Here is an 18,110-nt window from a genome sequence, read left to right as displayed (position 1 = left end):
GCTCGAGCACGAGCGTGCACGAGTACGGCCAGTCAGCGTGTCAAAATACGGAGAAACGAAAGCGAGGAATGAGACGCAAGCACGATGTGGCAGTAAAGCTGTCTTGAATAATCGCTAGGCTTTCGCCTTCGAAGCACCAGTCAGCTTTAAGTTCCCGCTAGAATTTTGTTCTCAGTTGTCGAGGATCGAGCAGCTTTGCGTTCGCACTCCCCGTGGGCTGGAAAGTTTCTCGGATGTCTTTCCCTAGAGGGTGTGGTGTAGTTAATATATATAATGACGTGTCAATTGCCGCCAAGTGAGGATATACAATGAGCAACGTGACAGCAGTGGACATCAAAGGCCAGTTCGGCCCCTAACGGGCAGAAATTTTCCCGATTTAGTGACTATCTACTTATTCGTCCAACACCTATCCGAACTCGACACCAGCAAACATTGTTTTGGGAGGGGTCGAACACACACGCGATCGAATATTGACCGAATAGCACAGTGTCATAACCCTTTTCACATTAGTTCCCTACATTCTGTAGTTATCCGAAAAGTGTGAGATTGCCGTTAAGGGTATTCTTTGCTTAAATATTTTAAAAGCTAGGTAATGCACGGGAAATTTATGGCAATGGTGGACATTACACACTGAACGGCTGTTTGCCTTGAGCTTTACGTAAACGCCTAAAAAGGGCTGCTTGACGTCAATGGAACCAAGTTGAGGTCTGGTCGTCGGCAGTTGATCTTTCCGCGAGAAATTGGTCAAGAGGTTGAAATACGACAATAACCCTTCCGACCTAGCGAGCCACACGAGTAAACCGACTGAGGCAAGAGGTTGCTGCAAACAAGCAAACTAGCCAGCTGACTAGTGGAGTCGGTTCACCGTTTGTTTGCGTGTCCGCTGTCCGTGTGTTTGTATTTGGGTACGGCCTGGGCAGTTATCTCTTTTCTAAACGCGGAACCATTAGATGACTCGATAGGTTAAAAAAAACTCCGGCGTCACTGGCATACAGACGGCACACAAAATGGCCAACGGGGAAGAGACAGACATGTAAAAAAAAATCGGGGACGTTCTGTACGGGTGAGAATCGAACTCGGAAAGAGACAGGAGACCAAAACATTTATTTAGAGCATTTATGCGTAGGAGTGGCTTCTCGGTCCAGAAGTCCAAACGCCGTCTTCGCACGGAGGGGGGTGCAGGGGGGGGGGGGGGGGGGGGGGGGCGTGTTGTTTTGGAGTAAGCAAAGTGTAGATCCTTGATTTTTAATAATTGTGGGTGTGGCGGTGAATATATTCTTAGTTCTAGCCTGTAATGCTGGGTGGTGTCCCGGTAGGACAAAACAGGGTTAGGGTCCCGGCAGTACAAATCAGGGTTAGGGTCAGGTTTTCCTCCCATGGCCTGTTTTGCGAGTCCGCAGGCCGTCGCGTGGGCGAACTCGTTGCTCGCGGAAGAAGAACGTGCCAGGGCCCAAACTATCGTGACGTGCCGGTCTGGGAGGCTTGTGCTGAGGTGCGGTATTCTCGTAATTGTCCGCTTTGAAAACGTTCGTTTTGCGTCCCTTTCATCGGGACGTACTTCCGGTTAAGCACAGGGCCTTTGATAATACCGTAGCTGTTTTTACAAATGTATTTTAACGAACTGAAACCATGTAAAACTATCTTTCATGCGGTTATTTGAACGTGTTTAGAAAACCTCATCGCGGTAAGATTATTCGGGGACGACGTTGTAAGTTTTAACCGCAAGGGGTCGAACGTCCCAAGATGGCAGCTGCAGCCAGCTGTTTCCTGTGATAATAAAGTGTAAACAATGTTGCGGCTACTCAGATTTATTTTTTTGCACTTGGTCTTGTTTTGAAATCGGGGACAATGACCGTGTATCAAAATAAAGCTATGTTCAGACTACCGACGCAACAGCCATATAGTCATCTACGGACGTAAAAAACGGCGTGTCACGCAGTTCGGTTGGCTGAGACGTGAAATGATGTCATTCTTTAAAGTTATTACGACAGTTGCGGCAACAGTCTGAACCTGGCCTAATCCTCGCGTTACGTATTTCGGCATCGATGCACTTTCGGCATGTTCACGCGATCTTTTCCAAGAACCTCGAATGGTGCGTTACGCCGTTGGCATTTTTGTTGTGCTCGAGAAGTGAAAAAAATGTGTAAGTGGTGACGATTTTTGTTTCTTGACGACGTACCTGTTGCGCGTGAAGCCTACGAACGTTAAGCTGGTATGTGTAATCGTCAAGTACCAATAAACAGTTATAAATTTCATGCCGAGTGCTCGTGTAATTGTGGTCGTCTGCTCGACAGCTATCGAGCTCGCAGACGATCGTTTATTTTACGGCGAAATGGCGACGGCGTGAATACACCGGCTCACGGAGGGAGCTGCGACAGCGATATCGTTTCCTCACTAGTGACCGCTGAATGAAAGCCACCGGTAGCGAAGAAACAAAGGGTGCATATCACTTGGTCCTCGACACTATAGAAGTCCACGCTGCAGCCGGCCAAGTTCGTCCCAGAGCTCGAAGCAAAGACATCGCACAGTCCTCTTCGAGCGGCGGAAATGCTTCTGTAGGCATTTCGAATGCGCCTACATTACTTCTCAACCGCCTGTTCCGCCGGCTAGCCAAGAACAAGGCGATAAGCGGATAATTCATGATTGACCTTTGTCTTTTAAATGCAGAGCATTTCAGTAACTCACGATATCACCCGCGTTGTCCCGTCGTAGTCCGCACCGCCGTTGTCCGCACCCCTCCCCCTACACTATATAAAAGAAAATACTATCCGGCGCCAGGTTTCGATCCCTCGACCCTGCGGGCGGAACGCAATGTACATGGTGCTCTACCCACTGCGCCACAAAGCCGACACAGAATGGGACGCTACGAACGCGCCTTATATCGTTGACTCATTCAAATTACTGCTGACGAGCGCTCTCTCGTCAGCAGTTGCCACAAGTGCAACAACATTAACGTAACGCAAACTATACTTAACGTCGTGCGCCCCCGGAAATTCTCTGCATTTGATCGTGCCCCTCGCGAGGGGGATGGACTTTTTTTTTTACAAGCTTAGCACTTTCTCGATTATACGAAGCTCGGGTTTAACGAAGTAACTCGCTGGTTCCGGTGAATGACTGCGCTTAATCGAGGTTTAACAGTACTTATTTCAAATTCAAATCGTCTGCTCCGAGAAGCGGCGAACTAGCTCCGCCGCGCTTGCGTTACGTCACATCCGATTGTTTGCTTTTACCCAATCAGGACTCGCTCAAAACGGACATTAAACGGACAAAACACGAGAACACCGCCCCAGGCGGCGGTACGCTGCAATCGAACTCGGGGCCTCCGGAACGCGCGACGCGAACGCATCCCCAACTCACCATGGCACCGTGGCCCTAGCTGACTAAAAGTTGGCCCAGTGAACGCGTTGCGGCCTTTTAATTGGAAGCGTGTGTTAGATACATGTACTGGAGACATGTAGAGGTGAGTATCACGGTGCTTTTCAGCTACATGTCATCTTTGTCTCTGGCGATACGAACGAGCGTATACGTGCCGGCCCGACGGTAGGCCTAACGTTATGCTCTGTGATCTAACGCCGTCGACTGGTAACCAGTGTTACGTATACTGTGAGTTCGACGTTGCTTGGGACGTTTTTTTTTTTTTTTTTGCTCAACGTTACGGCATCGTGACGTTGGCGACTGGAGCTGTGGTAAGTAGTAAGGGCGACTGCAGCTGCAGTAAGTAGTAAGACTGTGAGTTGTAGTAAGGGAAAGAAGGAAAGGACACAAAGCAAAAAGGATGATTATGATGATGACGACGGTGACAAGGCACGTGGTTTCAGCCCGCGCCGCGCCGCGCCGAGCTTCGTATTGACACCGATGTCTCTCCCAGCGGCGCACCAGTCAGATATTCGGGCGCTCTGCGTGCCGAGCGCCACCGTCACTGCTGCCGCTGCGGCCGCCTCTTTTCCTTCCGGCGCAAAGGAACAGGGCGGCGCCTGCAATACCAGCATGCAAGATCCGTTCGGCAATTATACCGCAATGCTTTCGCATTCACTACGTCGTAAGGAACGATTTTGATGTTGGAAACATTTATTTCAGCGGTAGAGTGGAAGAGAGCTGCCTATAAAGACTCTAGGCGCGGCCGCTCTCTGAGGAGAAAATTCTGGGCATCTGGCCTCCTCCGTCATCTAAACACAAGGCGGCAAAAGCGCTCCTGTGCTTCCTAAAAACAACGAACTTGTACAGCAGCCTGCAGGACAAAAGACTACCCTCTGTGAACTCACTGATTTCTATCGTCTGTAGTGTCCTAAACACCTCTTTACGCTCTGTCCTTACATTTCCCCACCTTTTTTTATGTTTTCACCATTATTTTCCACTGCTCCTCTTTCCCTAGTGTAGGACAGCATACTAGACCATAGCCTGGTTAACATTCCTCCCCTTCTTTTAATTTTTTTCTTCCTTCATTTATTTGAGCGGATGGATAAAATAAAACAAAAGAAAAGCCATGGTCTTTTAGTTCATTCAGACAGCCGGGTGTGAACGGTGCTATCGTCGTAATTATTTTTTCCTTGCGCCAGACGGCATTTATTTATTTATTTATTTACTTATTTATTTATTTATTTATTTATTTGTTTGTTTGTTTGTTTGTTTATTATTTTTGTTTATTTATTTGTTTGTTCGTTATTTTTTATTTGTTTGTTTGTTTGTTTGTTTGTTTGTTTGTTTGTTTGTTTGTTTGTTTGTTTACATACCCTCAGGGCCCAGGGGCATTACAGAGGGGAGTGGGGGATAACAAAATTGGAAGAATATATTGGAAGAATATACAGCAAGTAATAATATCATAACAACAGCTCTTTACACAAACAGCACAGACACTGCGATAGTTATATCAACAGCTCCTTACTTAAGGAAGCATGCGTTGCACAAGTTGGCGTAAACACTCATATAACCCAGCTCTACTCCAACAGAGTCGACACTGCACAAATTTGGCTGGCGACAATACAAATACAACGGACCTTCACCTGAGAAGGCTCAATGAACAAATAAACATTGCCCAAGTCAGGGAAAGAAAAAAACATATTTAGCAACTGCGTGTTTTTACCAGACGCAACAACTACAAACAATATTCGAAACAGTCATGAGTTACTCGCCCGCCTCCTGGACTTCAAAGGCTTCATAAATCGTGTGCTTAAAAAGTCTTACTTTCGTAACAGCCAGTAGTTGGTGCCGAGTGAAATGTAATTTCAATCGGAACGCCATTCACAATAAGTGTGCTATAATTTTTCATGCTCATTCTTTTCTCGTGTATACAGAGGGGAGTTGGAGCTTACTGTGTAAAGCTGTAAACTTGTTTAGTAGTTGTCTGATGGCAGAAGAACATGATCTTCATTGTTAGTAAGGGTCGATTTATCAAGAAGTCAGGTGACTAGTACATTAATGAAACGTCTATTGCAGTGTGAGAGACTCAACGGACTCAACGGCAGCGATTCGGGATTTGCGTTGCGTTGCGCGTTGTACAAGCCTCGCCGCACGCATTCACAAGGTTATGGACACTTATCCATGCCCTGTCCGCGTTTCCTGGATTCGCCGGGGCACGCTTCCTTCCCACACTGTGGCAGATCGCGCCTGCCACCGAAGAGACCTCCCACGGCCACTACCACTACTTCGAGTGTATACCCTAGAAGAACTGTTGGTGGAAAAAGAGAACCTCCGCCGCGCCACGCGTGTTTTACTTCCACCGCGTGGAACTGACCTCCCCAGTGGGCTCGCTCGCTGGGAGGAGGTCTTGCTGCGGAGGCTTCGAGTTGGGGTGGCGTTATCCCCAGCAGTTACTCACGCTTGGCCTGCCCGATACCACTCCCCGTTTGCGGATACCTGCCCCTTCTGTGAGACTCCTGCACCAGAAGCTGACGTTTAACACCTGTTGTGGACTTCGGGTCTTAGAAACGCCAGAATCCAACACTTCCAAGGCACAGGGCTCCATCCTGGGAGACCCCCTGATCTTAAGCGTTGGATATGGGGACCCCAGTACCGGTCTCTTCTTGGCTTTCTGCGTGCAACTGGTGCAATGTTGTACCTATAAACCTCCCTGTTATGCCGTAGGGCAACCTATCGCATTAAAAAAAAAGACTCCTGACGCGGTAGCTCATGATAAGGCATGGTTGCCACAGGTGGTATCGATGCAATCGGCACATTCGCAGGCGCAGCCTGTAGCGTGTTTGACCATGTCGCCGGTGCGTCCATGTGCATTAGGGCGAGACGCGCACAATTTCTCGCTCCCTGACTCCAGTCATCAGCTTCAAAGAGCTTATGAATACCTAAAGATCACTAGTTGATAGGGCCAGGTTCGATAAATAGAAATTGGTATGAATCTGCTCGAAGTTTCGAGATAGTGGCTTTCCAGAAGTAATGCCGGCGCCCGTCATGTTAATTTCAAATGCAGCATTCACACATGATGCCGGTTGTGCGGTTCTTTGTCTCTCTTGTGTCATCGTACCACGACCGAGTTCAGGTCTAAATTAAGGCTACGTGGGTTGCCCACCTCCGGACGTTTGTCGATGATGTCTTGGCCGACACCGGGGCGTGGCAACTTGCCGGTCTCGAACCTTACCCTTAGGCAACGGGGTAGCGCCCATACTCCTCACGTCATGCATGTTTCCCGAGGCGCATGTGCGTATCGGGCTGATAAGACCAATTAATTTCACGCAGTGCCGCCGCGGGTGGCGGCGATCAAACGTCATCCCGTTGTCAGCAGTTGTGACGCCGGTGCTCCTCATGCGTGTACCTCGAGAACAAGCGGGCTCTCCCAGAGAACAAGCGCTTCTGCTATATGATTACTCTCATATTTACTGCATGCCCACGAGATTTTGAAAATTCCGCTATTCCGTGTTGCTTTTTTTTTTTTTTTTTTTAATTGAGATCTGCGCTTAGACAGTCGTCGTGGTTGTGTGAGCAATCTGTGAGCTCAGAGGTTCAGGTGGTCGTGCTTCAACTCCTGTGTCTCGACAAACGATTCCGCCGCAGGGATTCTGGCCGGATATTCCTCGTCGATCTGTCCGAACAGGAGACGTCCTACGTTTGTGTGGCTTCCAGGGGCGTCGATACTTCTCGCGGGTGAAGACTTCGGGCTACAAGTTGGTCAGGGATGCTGTAACAACTGCCGGTGTTCCTTGAATGCTAAGGCATTGTACCACTGGGGTTGATACCGGCTGCGGCGGCCGTTTTTTCTAATAGAAGCTAAGCGCAGAAACGTCTGTGTGTGTGCATTTCGCATACGCTAAAGATCCCCAAGTGGTTGAAGTTAATCCGGAGCCCTGCACCACGGCGCACAATGGCCCAGGTGCAGCTACAAAACAGGTAAAATTCTAGGATGCGCCCCTGATTTCTTCTTCCCCTCAGCCCTCATGCTGTCTCGTCCGCGAGCTTCGTCAGGGCACTAAGCGTAGCCGTTGCCCAAGCCTAAGTGTTTCGCATACGTGACGGTGCAGTAAGCGGGAAATTCCATCCCCATCTCCCACGGAAACTCCTGCGTAAAGGCATTGTTAGGCCCAGCCTAGTAAAAGGTATACTGGTAGAAACAATGCTCACCTTTGCATTGCCTTCTTTGCTAAGTGACATTTATGGAGAGAAAAGGTTGAAGTTCAGACTTTCACTGGAAGTATTGCGCAATACTCGTCTGTAATTTAGCGTAGTTTTGTTGTACCTGTTTTATATTTGTATACATCGTGTTCTTTTCCGCTGAACTGCCATCATGCTTTCTGTGCAAAGAAGAGGTGGCGAAGGCACGTCAAGTTGTTAGTATGACCTCTTTTACGCTTGCTCGTGGGCTCCTTGCAACTTTCCCTCACGCTTCACCGCCTAGCATTCTCACCCTTCTACTTCGCCGATGATGGTAGTCTTCTGGTGGAAATAAAAGCCTAAATAGCTCCGCTTTTACAATATGGTTAGGGAGGTCGCGGCAATCGAACCGGGACCGTTACGGCGTAAAACTGGCAACCTAACCACTGCGCCACCCCAAACGCCCCATGGGTACGAGGTTAGGAGCGGCGGGGAGCAATAACGTGTGCAGCCAACTGGAGAAAAAAAAGAAGGTTGTGTTGCTACGCAGTGCGCAATTACAAGTAAAAAGGGCAGATAGTAGTTTTCGCAAGTATTCGAGCCAAACGGGTTAATTGCGAAGCGGGGGAGAATAACTAAACCTAACAGCGAATTTGGGCGCCCAGAGCGTGCAAACAACATCCCATCTCGCCTTCCCAGGCAGCCTCATTACGACACGGGAAGGCAAATGCGCACATGGGCTTGGGAGGTTGGAAATGAATAATAAAAGGACGAAAAAAGCGATGACCTAACCCCCAAAAGTAAGGCACAACAGAAAGCAATTAAAATACTGCCGCCGCGTGCAACAAAAGGAGACGAACCAGGGAAAAAAAAAACGCTTGCCGTGGTCTGAGGAGCCATGAAGACAAAATACAAGTTGGGTTTACTAGAAAGACTGCTTAGTCCCGATAACAATGATACCAATGTCATCGCAATCTTCGAAAAAATAACGGAGATATTGAAGAAAACGTGCGAAGCAGTCGCGACCCCTTAGCCAATTTCCCGCAAATTTTCTATGACGTCACGGAACCTTGTTTGTGCGATTGGCGGCCGCCTAACTCACCTGTCGCGACGACACATGACTGGACGTCTGTAATGGGGCCTCTAGTTCCATTTGACCGCATCACTTGAATGCTCAACGTGCAGTTAACGCACTGAAAATTATATTTTATTGTTGGCCCGTATGACGTCATTCTTGCTCATAACACGTCACTGTGGCGCAAAATTTGAAAGTTTTAAATACTTTTTGCTCTTTTTTCGTTAAAAAACATATTTTGTGGCTGTAATGAAGCTGAGTGAGATACTGAATCCTAGTTCTTTCAAATTAAACGAAGTTGTATTTTCTCTTCATGGCTCCTTTAACCTTTGTGAAACCGGCTTTACGCGATTGCGTTCGTGGCGCCATCTCTCGCATGCTGTTCTCCTCGCCAGTTCACGTGCGTTTGCGCCTAAAGAGGGGAGCATAGGCGCCGAGTTCGCGCTACAGACGCCGAGTTCGCGAAGCCGGTTGCCGCGGGCTCTTTCTAGCGCGTGCTAACGCGGTCCACTTTGGGAGAGATGTGAAAGTTTGCGGACGAAAACGATCCGGGCCTGCCAGTCATGGAGGGCTTTCAGCGGCAAGTTCGGAAAACCATATGAGGTGCAACAGCCGCGTCTCCGACGAAGGAAGAGGGACGGCCAGCTCTGCTGTTTCTCCAGCCTTGCACCACTAGTGCAAGCTGTGCAAATTTTTTTGTTTATGTTTATTTGTCGGTCTTCATGGCGCGCTCGCGCCCTCAAATACACATGCACATGCTCTAGTACACATTCATTTCCTCTCTTCTCTTGGAAGGAAAAAATGCAGAACGTACTTCCCAATTAGTAATCGTCATAAAGTTCAAAAAGACGTTATTCTCCAAGTGGGAATCGTCGGATGCGTGCGTAAGCCTCTTTGCGACGCACCGAGCCACATTAAAGTTGGATTCACTGCTGTACGCAAATGCGGTGTAAGATAGGTTTTTTTTTTTTTTTTCAGGGGCAATACAAGGGTCTGTTAAAATCAGGTATGATGGACCAAAGGTCTTTATACCTACCGCTTTTTATACCTACCATAGGGTCCCACGTAAAAGTTGGTTTCACTTGCATACACAAGTGTATTGCTGAGAAGTTATCTTCTAGGTACAACGTTAGTGGTCTTGTATGAAACTACCAATGCTGTAGCAATTTTTATTAATGGCAATTTGCGTAGGCGGCGAAAGCGTTACAGGCGGACACGTTGGTTTGCTTGTTGCATCCTCATGGAAATTCTTCAGTATTTAAAACAGCTGCAGCTATCTTTATTCACTGCGAATAGCGTCCTGCTCATCCCGTGTCACGCGCGCGGAATTCCAGGCAGCGACTTCGCTTCAGCCTGTGTGGCCCAACCTCCGAGCGCTCGGCTTCTCGCCCCGTCCTTTCGGCTTGCAACGGCCGGCTCTCCGTGACGTGCTGTTTCCGGGGAGAACCTCTTTGACGAACACGTTGTGCTCCGCGGTGTCCACGGAGCTGAGGACGCCCTCGGCCGTGTACGACACTGTGCGGGGCCCGACGCGCTCCAGCTCGGGGGCGAATCCGACGAGGAACGTCAAGGGAAGGAAGTGGAGGAAATGTCCCTCCACTTTCCGGTCATACCAGACGGCGCAGTAGCCAGACGCGATCACCTGTAGGCGCCACGGAATATCCTGCAACGAGGACATATGAGCGTGAGGAAGGTGCAAGTAGAGTCGGTTTCGCACTCGTTGTATTAAAGGGACCCAAAAACACTTTTTTCAACTTTTTTTTTGAAATCTGAAATGCTTGCAGAGCGTAGTCACCCAGCACACCCAGTACTTAGATTAGGGGCCGCAAAGTAGCTCAGCCGAAAATTACTGCTCTTTGCCCATCAGATAACTTACTGCTCTATTCCCATCAGATAACTTGTAAACTCGCTCAAAAGATTTTTCCCTCTTTCCGGGTCTTGACGTTCTTTGACGGCCCAAATTACGTCACTGGGGCCATGTAGCGGCTGCTGGCCGGTTTTCCTTCAGTTGCAGTAATGAACACTTTTCGATAAAAACTTTAAAAATAAAGCCACAAAAACAAAGCAGAAACGAAAGTCGTATCTGGAGCGACGGGGAAATCATGCAGTGCCGCTCCGTGCTGGCGATAACTGTAGCTTTCGCAGTGCTTGCAGACGCGAAGAAAAGAGTGAAAGCGTTTATCGAAAGTGTTTCAGGGTCCCTTTAAGGCCGAAACACTTCTGCAGAAAAGGACGCGTTTCCGCGCGCGCTTTCCGCCCCTCTCTCAACCCGGTCCGGCAGCCTTCATGCGGATTCCTGATGGCTGACCCGCCATTGGCCAGACCGGTTTCCGGAGAGGGAAACGCGTCCTTTTCCGCGCATGTGTTTGGCCCTTCATAAAACGCACAACCGCGGCAACAAAGAAACAAAAGGAACTGAAACTACGGGGACATACTAGGAATTATCCGCATTTTGTAGTTGACGGGCAATAAGAACAGATAATTTTTTATAGTGACGCTGTTTATTTCTAGCCCCTGAGCAGGGTAGGATGATGAGCACCAGGGCGCGGGTTCAATTCCCGGCCGTGGCGGCCACTTTTCTGGTGGAGGCGAAAAGCAGAAACGCCCATGTACACGAGATTTTGGCGCACGTCAAAGATCCCCAGGGGGTCAAAATTAATCCGGAGCCCTCCACTACGGCGCGCCTCATCGCCCGCTTTGCGTCGGCACGTTAAAACCTACAATCAACCAACCAACCAACCAATCAATCAATCAATCAATCAATCAATCAATCAATCAATCAATCAATCAATCAATCAATCAACCAATCAATCAATCAATCAATCAATCAATCAATCAATCAATCAATCAATCAATCAATCAATCAAATGAACAGGGTAGGAGGGGTACCCTCACAGAGAAATGACTGAATAGAACGCGTCCGCTTGCAGAAACTGGGTTTGGAAAGAGGCCGAGGCACGGCTGCAGCCGAGGCCCGGGAAAGGGTGAAGGTGTTAGGGAAGGGATCCCAGGAAGACCAGTAGCACTGCCCACCTTTTGGACCTGAGTGACGTGCCATTCGACGGAGACCTCGCTCTTGGAAGGCACCCGGACCTCCAGGTCGATTCCTATTGTCTTCGTGGTCGTCTTAGTCTCCGTGTTAGTCTTGTGGAGCATCACGTTCAAATGGAACGCCGTGCCAAGCCCGATGACGTCGCTGATGGTCGCCGCGAAGGTCGACGACGCGTTGCACTCGAAGCCCTTGACGGTGGTGAAGCTGGTGGTCTCCTCTCGTCGCAGCGACTGCGCAGCGAAGGCCTTGATGCTTGAAGACTGCCTGTTCACGTACTTGTGGCTGTAGACGACGCTCGGTTTCCTGACCACTTGTGTCTCGCCTTCCAGCCAGAACCGCCCCGCCTGAAGTGACACCTGGTACCTGCGAGTGATTTAGTCAGGGGGTGAACTAGCGTCTCCAGCATCGCCGTCGTCGTCATTATCATCATTAAGACGAACTTCTTGTATGTCTCATTGGAAGGTGACCTTGAATGACTCCGGCGTCGACAAAAAGGGTACAAAACCAAAGGAATGTTAGAAGCGTACCAAAGCACACCAGCCGTGTATAAGACGCGGTGAATGATTACCGAAGTTAATTACTGATAAGTGATTGATAGTAAAGATTAGTAAGGGGTATTAAAATGGATTACGGTTATGAAGATGCTATCAGACAGGTTAATCATCGATTAGTGATTGATAGCAATGGTTAGGAAAGCGGGATTAAGGTGGGTTAAGAGGAATTAGGGCGGATTAAGAGGAAATAAGATGGATTAAAGACTGTAAAAAGCGTGGCTGCTGTGTTCTCGGGTGGACGTGTATATAAAATCTCCCCGTCGCAATAGTACGCCGGGCTTCCCCTTCAAAGCACTTAGGCAGACTTAACTGCCCCGGCTAGGAATTTCGTCATGAGAGGTTGTACGGCCACGGCGAGGTGAAGACCTGTCTTGATGATCTTTAAGTATTCCTTTCTCGTGCATTGCGGACTAAATACAGCCTCGCATCTGTATCTAGTGTTCTACGCCTCCCCGTAATTATCGTTCCATCCGATGTGTAATAGTTATGACCAACTTCTTGCTTATGTCACATTGCGTGCCCAACGACATTTTTTCCTTCATTTATTGAGGCTTTGTTTGTTATTCTGCGTTTATCACTGCAGCTTGCTCTTCTCATCCACTGGCGAGTGTGGTAGAATAGATTTGGGCATGTGTAAGTCTCTTGCGTGATGCGTTTGTCCCGCGAAAGATTGGGCGTCGCGGTGTACCGCATCCTGGCATATAACTGGCATTTTCTTAAAAATGGGTATTGTGGTCTCTCCATGCACTGGCGTAGGACCCGCGAAAAAAAAATAAAGCGGCAATTCAAAAATTACGCCCATCTTCCCGCGAGGGAACCCTGGTGTGATGCGACGCATCGGAGGGTTCAATTGATGTTTCCGATGAGTTGATTCTCTAAATTGGGTGAAACGTTGGGACGCGAAGTCGAACGAGAGCGAGCGCTGACTGAACCGCCGCAGCGCGCTACCCGCTTTATATTCACAGCGCCTGAAGGAGAGGAGACAGCTGAGGACAGTCGCGCATGCGCGCACTTGCGCGACGGGAGCGGAGCGAAGCGAGCGAAGCGCACGCACGCAGCTGTTGTTTATGATAATGAGACGGAGTGAGAGTGTTGCGCACAGCTGTCGGAGAGAAGAGCGGAGGAGAGTCGCGCATGCGCAGGTGGCGTGCTGACGCCGTCGACGCCGACGCAGGAAGGACATGCCTCAGAGCAAGAGATGCGTCGCATCTAATAAAGCGATTACGTTAAAACGAAGGCTTACTATGTGCAGATTCGCGGTGTGGCGTGCGGGAGCTACGCGTAAGGTCGCTATAGGCGCAACGTGGTGAATGGTTCCGGCTTAATTTGGACTGCCCGAGGCTATTCAAGGAGCGTTAAATAGGGTGTACACGAGAATTTTTATCTCCTCTTGATGAGGAACAGCGCGGAGAAATGAGAAAGAAAGCACGAAGGTTCTGCACCAAGATGAACGCAAATTAACTCGCCCAACTTTCTATATTGTTACAACACGTTTTTAGAGCCTGGCCTGAGATGCGACTGCGTGGCGCTTTCTTCATGAAACGGCCCATAGACGTCGCGGCGTAGCGGGTCGCTAGCATTTCATGCTCTAAGTTAGTGGTTGGCTTCGTGGCACTATACTTTTTGAAGCAAAGCTTGACTACTTTCGTCCAGTGGTTTAGCCGTGGATGCGCAAATTCACCTTTTTGACCTCAGACACACCCCCAGCGACACACCTCTTGAAGCGTATTCGCCGGGCCCGCTTTCGGCGCTCCCCACAAGGCCCCGTTTTCAGTCGTTCTGCTCAACTAGCGGCGGCGGCCGCCGCGGTTTCGGGCGCTCAGCTCTGATCCGCAGGCGACCAACCCCGCCGCCTCCCACGCGTGCGCCGCTCGGTCGTCCCGGGCTACGCGACTAATCTTGCGCACAGCGAAGAGGAACACCGCGTCCGCCGCGAATGAAAGCGACGCGGCTGTGAGCGTTGCACGGGACCGAACGGCGTTGAGCCGTGGTCAGCAACACAGCTATATGAAAGGTTAACCAAGCGAAGCCAAGACTCAAACAGACTAAGCCAAGCTTTTGCTTTGCATATAGTAAGTTGGCTGAGCTAAGCGCAGCCATTTTTCCCCGCTGTGTACTCACGGCTTGTATAATCTGTGCTCCTTCAGGTGTGAATGGTTGTGCCAGCAGTCTGTCCAGGATACGTGTGTGCCGTGTTTCTTCGCTTGTTGCCGGGCGTACTCTTCAAAAGCCACGTCCAGGTTGAACACCGCTGTTGAGACAACGAGGGCAAAAGTGGAACTGTTGAGCACGCGACCACGAGACAACACAAGAGCACCCTGCACGCGCCAGTGTTCGTGTTGGGGGACGTAATGGAGGGATGAGCGCGCCAACCTAAGGCCCGATTGAGGAGAAACTGGAGCAAGTTAGAAAAAATTCGGTTGATGCCTCTTTCATAAGAATCAGTAAAACACGAAAGGGAAGTGCCTTCACAGGAACAGTTGAATTCTCATTGTGCATCCGTATAAACTTGCGCATCGCAATTCATATTTTGTCGGTATGGCGCCGTTAGACGTATCAACGTTAGACACTGGATTGCACGCACCGGAGCACTGCGTAAAGCCGACTGAAACCACAGCCCCTTGAAAACCGTGCGAACGAAACTGAACCGAAACCGAAAGCAGTAGGTGGCGGAGGGTGCCTCAATTCACCCGCGTCCCCCGTAAACGAAGACGCTGGCATATCGAGGCGCCAACTGTACGTCGGCGCTCATTAGTGTCATGATGAACTACTTCGCTTCACTTCTCGTAGACGGCAGCACCATCTGAATTAATAAAAAAAGTATTGGGAAAGATATAAGGCGCGTTCGTAGCCTTACTTGCGCTGGAATTCGTAGCCCAGTGGGCACAGCGCTGTATACCTCCCGTTGCGTCGAGAGAGTTCGGGGCTCGAATCCGGGCGCAGCCGCGTCAATAAAACTATTTTTTCTGGCGACGTCATTTCCGTGACGGATATGACGCCTGTCAGATCTTGGTGTACCCGGGCATAAAACACTTTCGTTTGAAAGAAATGGGCTATCTCCGCTAACGTGAAACCTAAAAAGGGGCGAAGCATGCAGTGTATAAGTGCATTAAATCAAAGATGGTAAGTGTCCGTCTTCCCACACGGCGCACGCTGATATACGCGACATCCCAATTACTAGGACGGAGAATTGAAATTCGAAACGGAGAACTACAAATTTTAATGTTAAAGCGAGTACGGAGCGAAATAGAAGCAAGCGCGAACGAAAGACGAATGTCACACCGTGTTCTCGTAGTACGCGTTACGTTCTAGCACGAGGCGTTGGAAAATGAGCGTCCCGGTGTTTTATTACCGCGAACACATGATAATACGACTATGAACGACGACGACGACGACGACATGATACGCCGACAGCCCGAACCCCTAAGGTGCTTCGCCCTAAAAATCGGGGTCTCCTCCACGGTCAAACGAATCGGTAAGAACAGAAAATATGATGACAGGTGGTGGGTGTGTTCATACTGAAGAAAAACGTAGAAAAACGTGGATGAAACTTGGAAACGTAGATGAATTAGGCGACTATGCTATCACAAGTTACGCGTGCACGGAGCCTGGACCTGCGCTCTTGTTCTCGGCCGCTGTATTGCCGCAGGTTAGCTCCCTCATCTCTTCAGCCGTAATTACACAAAGGCGTTATCTCTTCTTGCACTCACCCTCTCTCTTCCCGTGAACGGCATATATGCCTTCCTCATACCAATAAAGGCTGTTCACCATTATCCATTACCATATTTATTAAGTATCGCAAAATAAGTGATCGGGCTTTCGCATTGCAGCCGGACTTAAGTGCCTCGAAGAATATTGCTTACAGGGGGAAAAATAGTGATCTCTCACTCGGGGTCTTATTATCGTGACTAAGCCAATACATGTGAACTTCGCATCCCTGTACCAACCCTCGCAGAGATCCCCCTGTTCGGCATTTTTGGCATTTTTGTTTTCCAACGCGAAAATTTGTGCTTTCAATTATGAAGGAAGATGACTTACCTCCCGACACCTCCATGCATGGGGGCAGAAACTGTGGCAGATAAAGAACAAAGAAATGCTCATTTAATAAATGGGAAATGCGTTAAGAAAAAAGTAAAAAATAAGAAATACCCGTAAAAACCCGCGTATAATACGAGGTGTAATTCGGGGACATCAAAATCAGAAAAAAAGTTTTCATCCGCATATAATGCGAGGTAAAGAGCACATAAAACATTTATTTGCACTGCAGTTACCGTTCAGTCTTTGTCAGTTTTCGCTGGCACTGTCTCCCGACGTCCGTTTAGTCATCGTCAGGGTCGCTGCCGCTGTCTGCTGAAGTCGCCTTGTCGGAAATGTCTTCCCACAGAAAGTGGTCCTCAGTGCTATCAAGGGCGTTCGAGATGCCGCATTTCTTAAAAGAGCGACTGACGAGCTCCTCTGGAATGCTGGCCCACGCATCCGCGATCCAGCCACAAAGCACCGCTAGAGAAACCCGCGTCAGCCATTCCGTAGCTGTCACTTACGGGTATCCTGTCCTCATCCACTCTTGGTAGCAGGACCCGATGCAGTCTTTGAGAGGCTTGTTGATGCAAATGTCTAGCGGTTGCAGCTGCTGGGATGTCATTCCTCCTGGCATGACAATGAGTTCGGTGCGGGGTTCGTGCAACAACTTCTTCACGGAATCGGCCAGGTGGCAGCGAAAGGCGTCCAACACGAGCACTGACGGGAATCCCCAACAGTGCTCCAGGCCGCCGACACCACACAAACTTTATCCAGTCAAGCACCAGTTGCTTTCTCCACCCACGAATGCTGCCTTCGTTAACGCCGAACTGTCGTCCTGCAGCGCAATTTCTGATGGTCTCGGCACATAAAATAACTTTTCTTTTAATTGCAGCCGAATACTGTTTTAGTGCACCCGACATCTTGATAGACTTGCGGTGAACGTGCCGAGATCCTTCGCGTAGTCAAAACAATCAAAATGGCGCCGGCTGAGAGAAGCAGCAGCCAGCTAACACCACAGCAAGATGGCGCTCCCTCCGCTGTAACCGAAAGTGCAAATTCTCGGGGGAAAACTTTGGGATCCACATATAATACGAGGCACAAATTTAACAGAGTAAAATTTGGAAAAAAACCTCGTATTATACGCGGGTTTTTACGGTAAATAAGAAATACAGAATCACCCGCAGCAAAGTCAGAAGTATGCGTTCGTGTTTTCGGCATTCACTCACCGTGACCGTTTCGCTCTGCTTCCCTATGCTCTCATTAGTTCCTACCACCCTCATTGTTATCATCCTCATCATCATGACCATAATCATCATCAGCAGCAGAAGTAGCCACTGGCTGATCATTTCAGGCTGAAGGCCCCTCCCAGCGACTTCCATATCATCCCATCCCTCAGAAGCCTGATCGCTTTTTTTGTGTGTGGAGCATTGCAAACGAAAATACGGAGAACACCAAGCTCACTTGAAAGTGACACTGACAACTCTTAAAGACCCAAGTAGCACCTGTCTTCATATGTCACGTCCCTTGTCTGAAATTTTCGCGCTCAATTGTGGGAGTTTAAAGAACAGTTATATTCCTACATATCTCCTCATCCCGCTGCCTCCCTTGCCCTGACTGCATCATTACACGCTGCACTCGGAGTTTTACCTTTTTTGTTGCCCTTTCTACGACAGATCTGAGCTCTCATCGTGGTGGAGATAAACGAAGAGGGAGAATTCGATTCAAATCGTACCAGGGCAGTAGCAGCCAGCGCCACGGCCCACGTCCTCAGCATGTCGGATAGCGTCGACCGCAATTTCGTAGGGTATCTTCACTATACATAGATCAACGTGAGGTATTCGGCCTGCAGCGTGCGAACGAACCTCGCGTGGGG

General features: G+C 49.2%; 2 protein-coding genes across 2 annotated transcripts in view; one reads left to right on the top strand and one right to left on the bottom strand.

Annotated features, from left to right (window-relative positions):
• Window positions 1-18,110, top strand: part of LOC144149266 (inositol-trisphosphate 3-kinase A-like) — a 488,782-nt gene that overhangs the window by 358,426 nt on the left and 112,246 nt on the right. The window lies entirely within an intron of this gene.
• LOC144149408 (uncharacterized) lies at window positions 9,753-16,288 on the bottom strand. Its single transcript, XM_077680969.1, has 4 exons — window positions 16,256-16,288; window positions 14,339-14,468; window positions 11,645-12,026; window positions 9,753-10,274 (listed from the first exon to the last, which is right to left on the bottom strand). Exons 1-4 carry the CDS (start codon window positions 16,269-16,271, stop codon window positions 9,960-9,962), a joined length of 843 nt encoding a protein of 280 aa, XP_077537095.1. The 5' UTR covers window positions 16,272-16,288; the 3' UTR covers window positions 9,753-9,959.

This window comes from Haemaphysalis longicornis, unplaced genomic scaffold (genome assembly GCF_048455015.1).
Source record: "Haemaphysalis longicornis isolate Haplotype H1 unplaced genomic scaffold, Haemaphysalis longicornis Haplotype H1 scaffold_8, whole genome shotgun sequence".
Classification (NCBI taxonomy): domain Eukaryota; kingdom Metazoa; phylum Arthropoda; class Arachnida; order Ixodida; family Ixodidae; genus Haemaphysalis; species Haemaphysalis longicornis.
The sequence above is the reverse complement of the archived record's forward strand: the minus strand, read 5'-3'. Positions and strand labels throughout refer to the sequence as shown.

Coding starts and splice junctions, on each gene's coding strand:
- LOC144149408 (XM_077680969.1), bottom strand. Junction 12,027..14,338: donor GAGCACAGATTATACAAGCC/GTGAGTACACAG, acceptor AATCACTCGCAG/GTACCAGGTGTCACTTCAGG. Junction 10,275..11,644: donor ACGTCACTCAGGTCCAAAAG/GTGGGCAGTGCT, acceptor TCCTCGTTGCAG/GATATTCCGTGGCGCCTACA.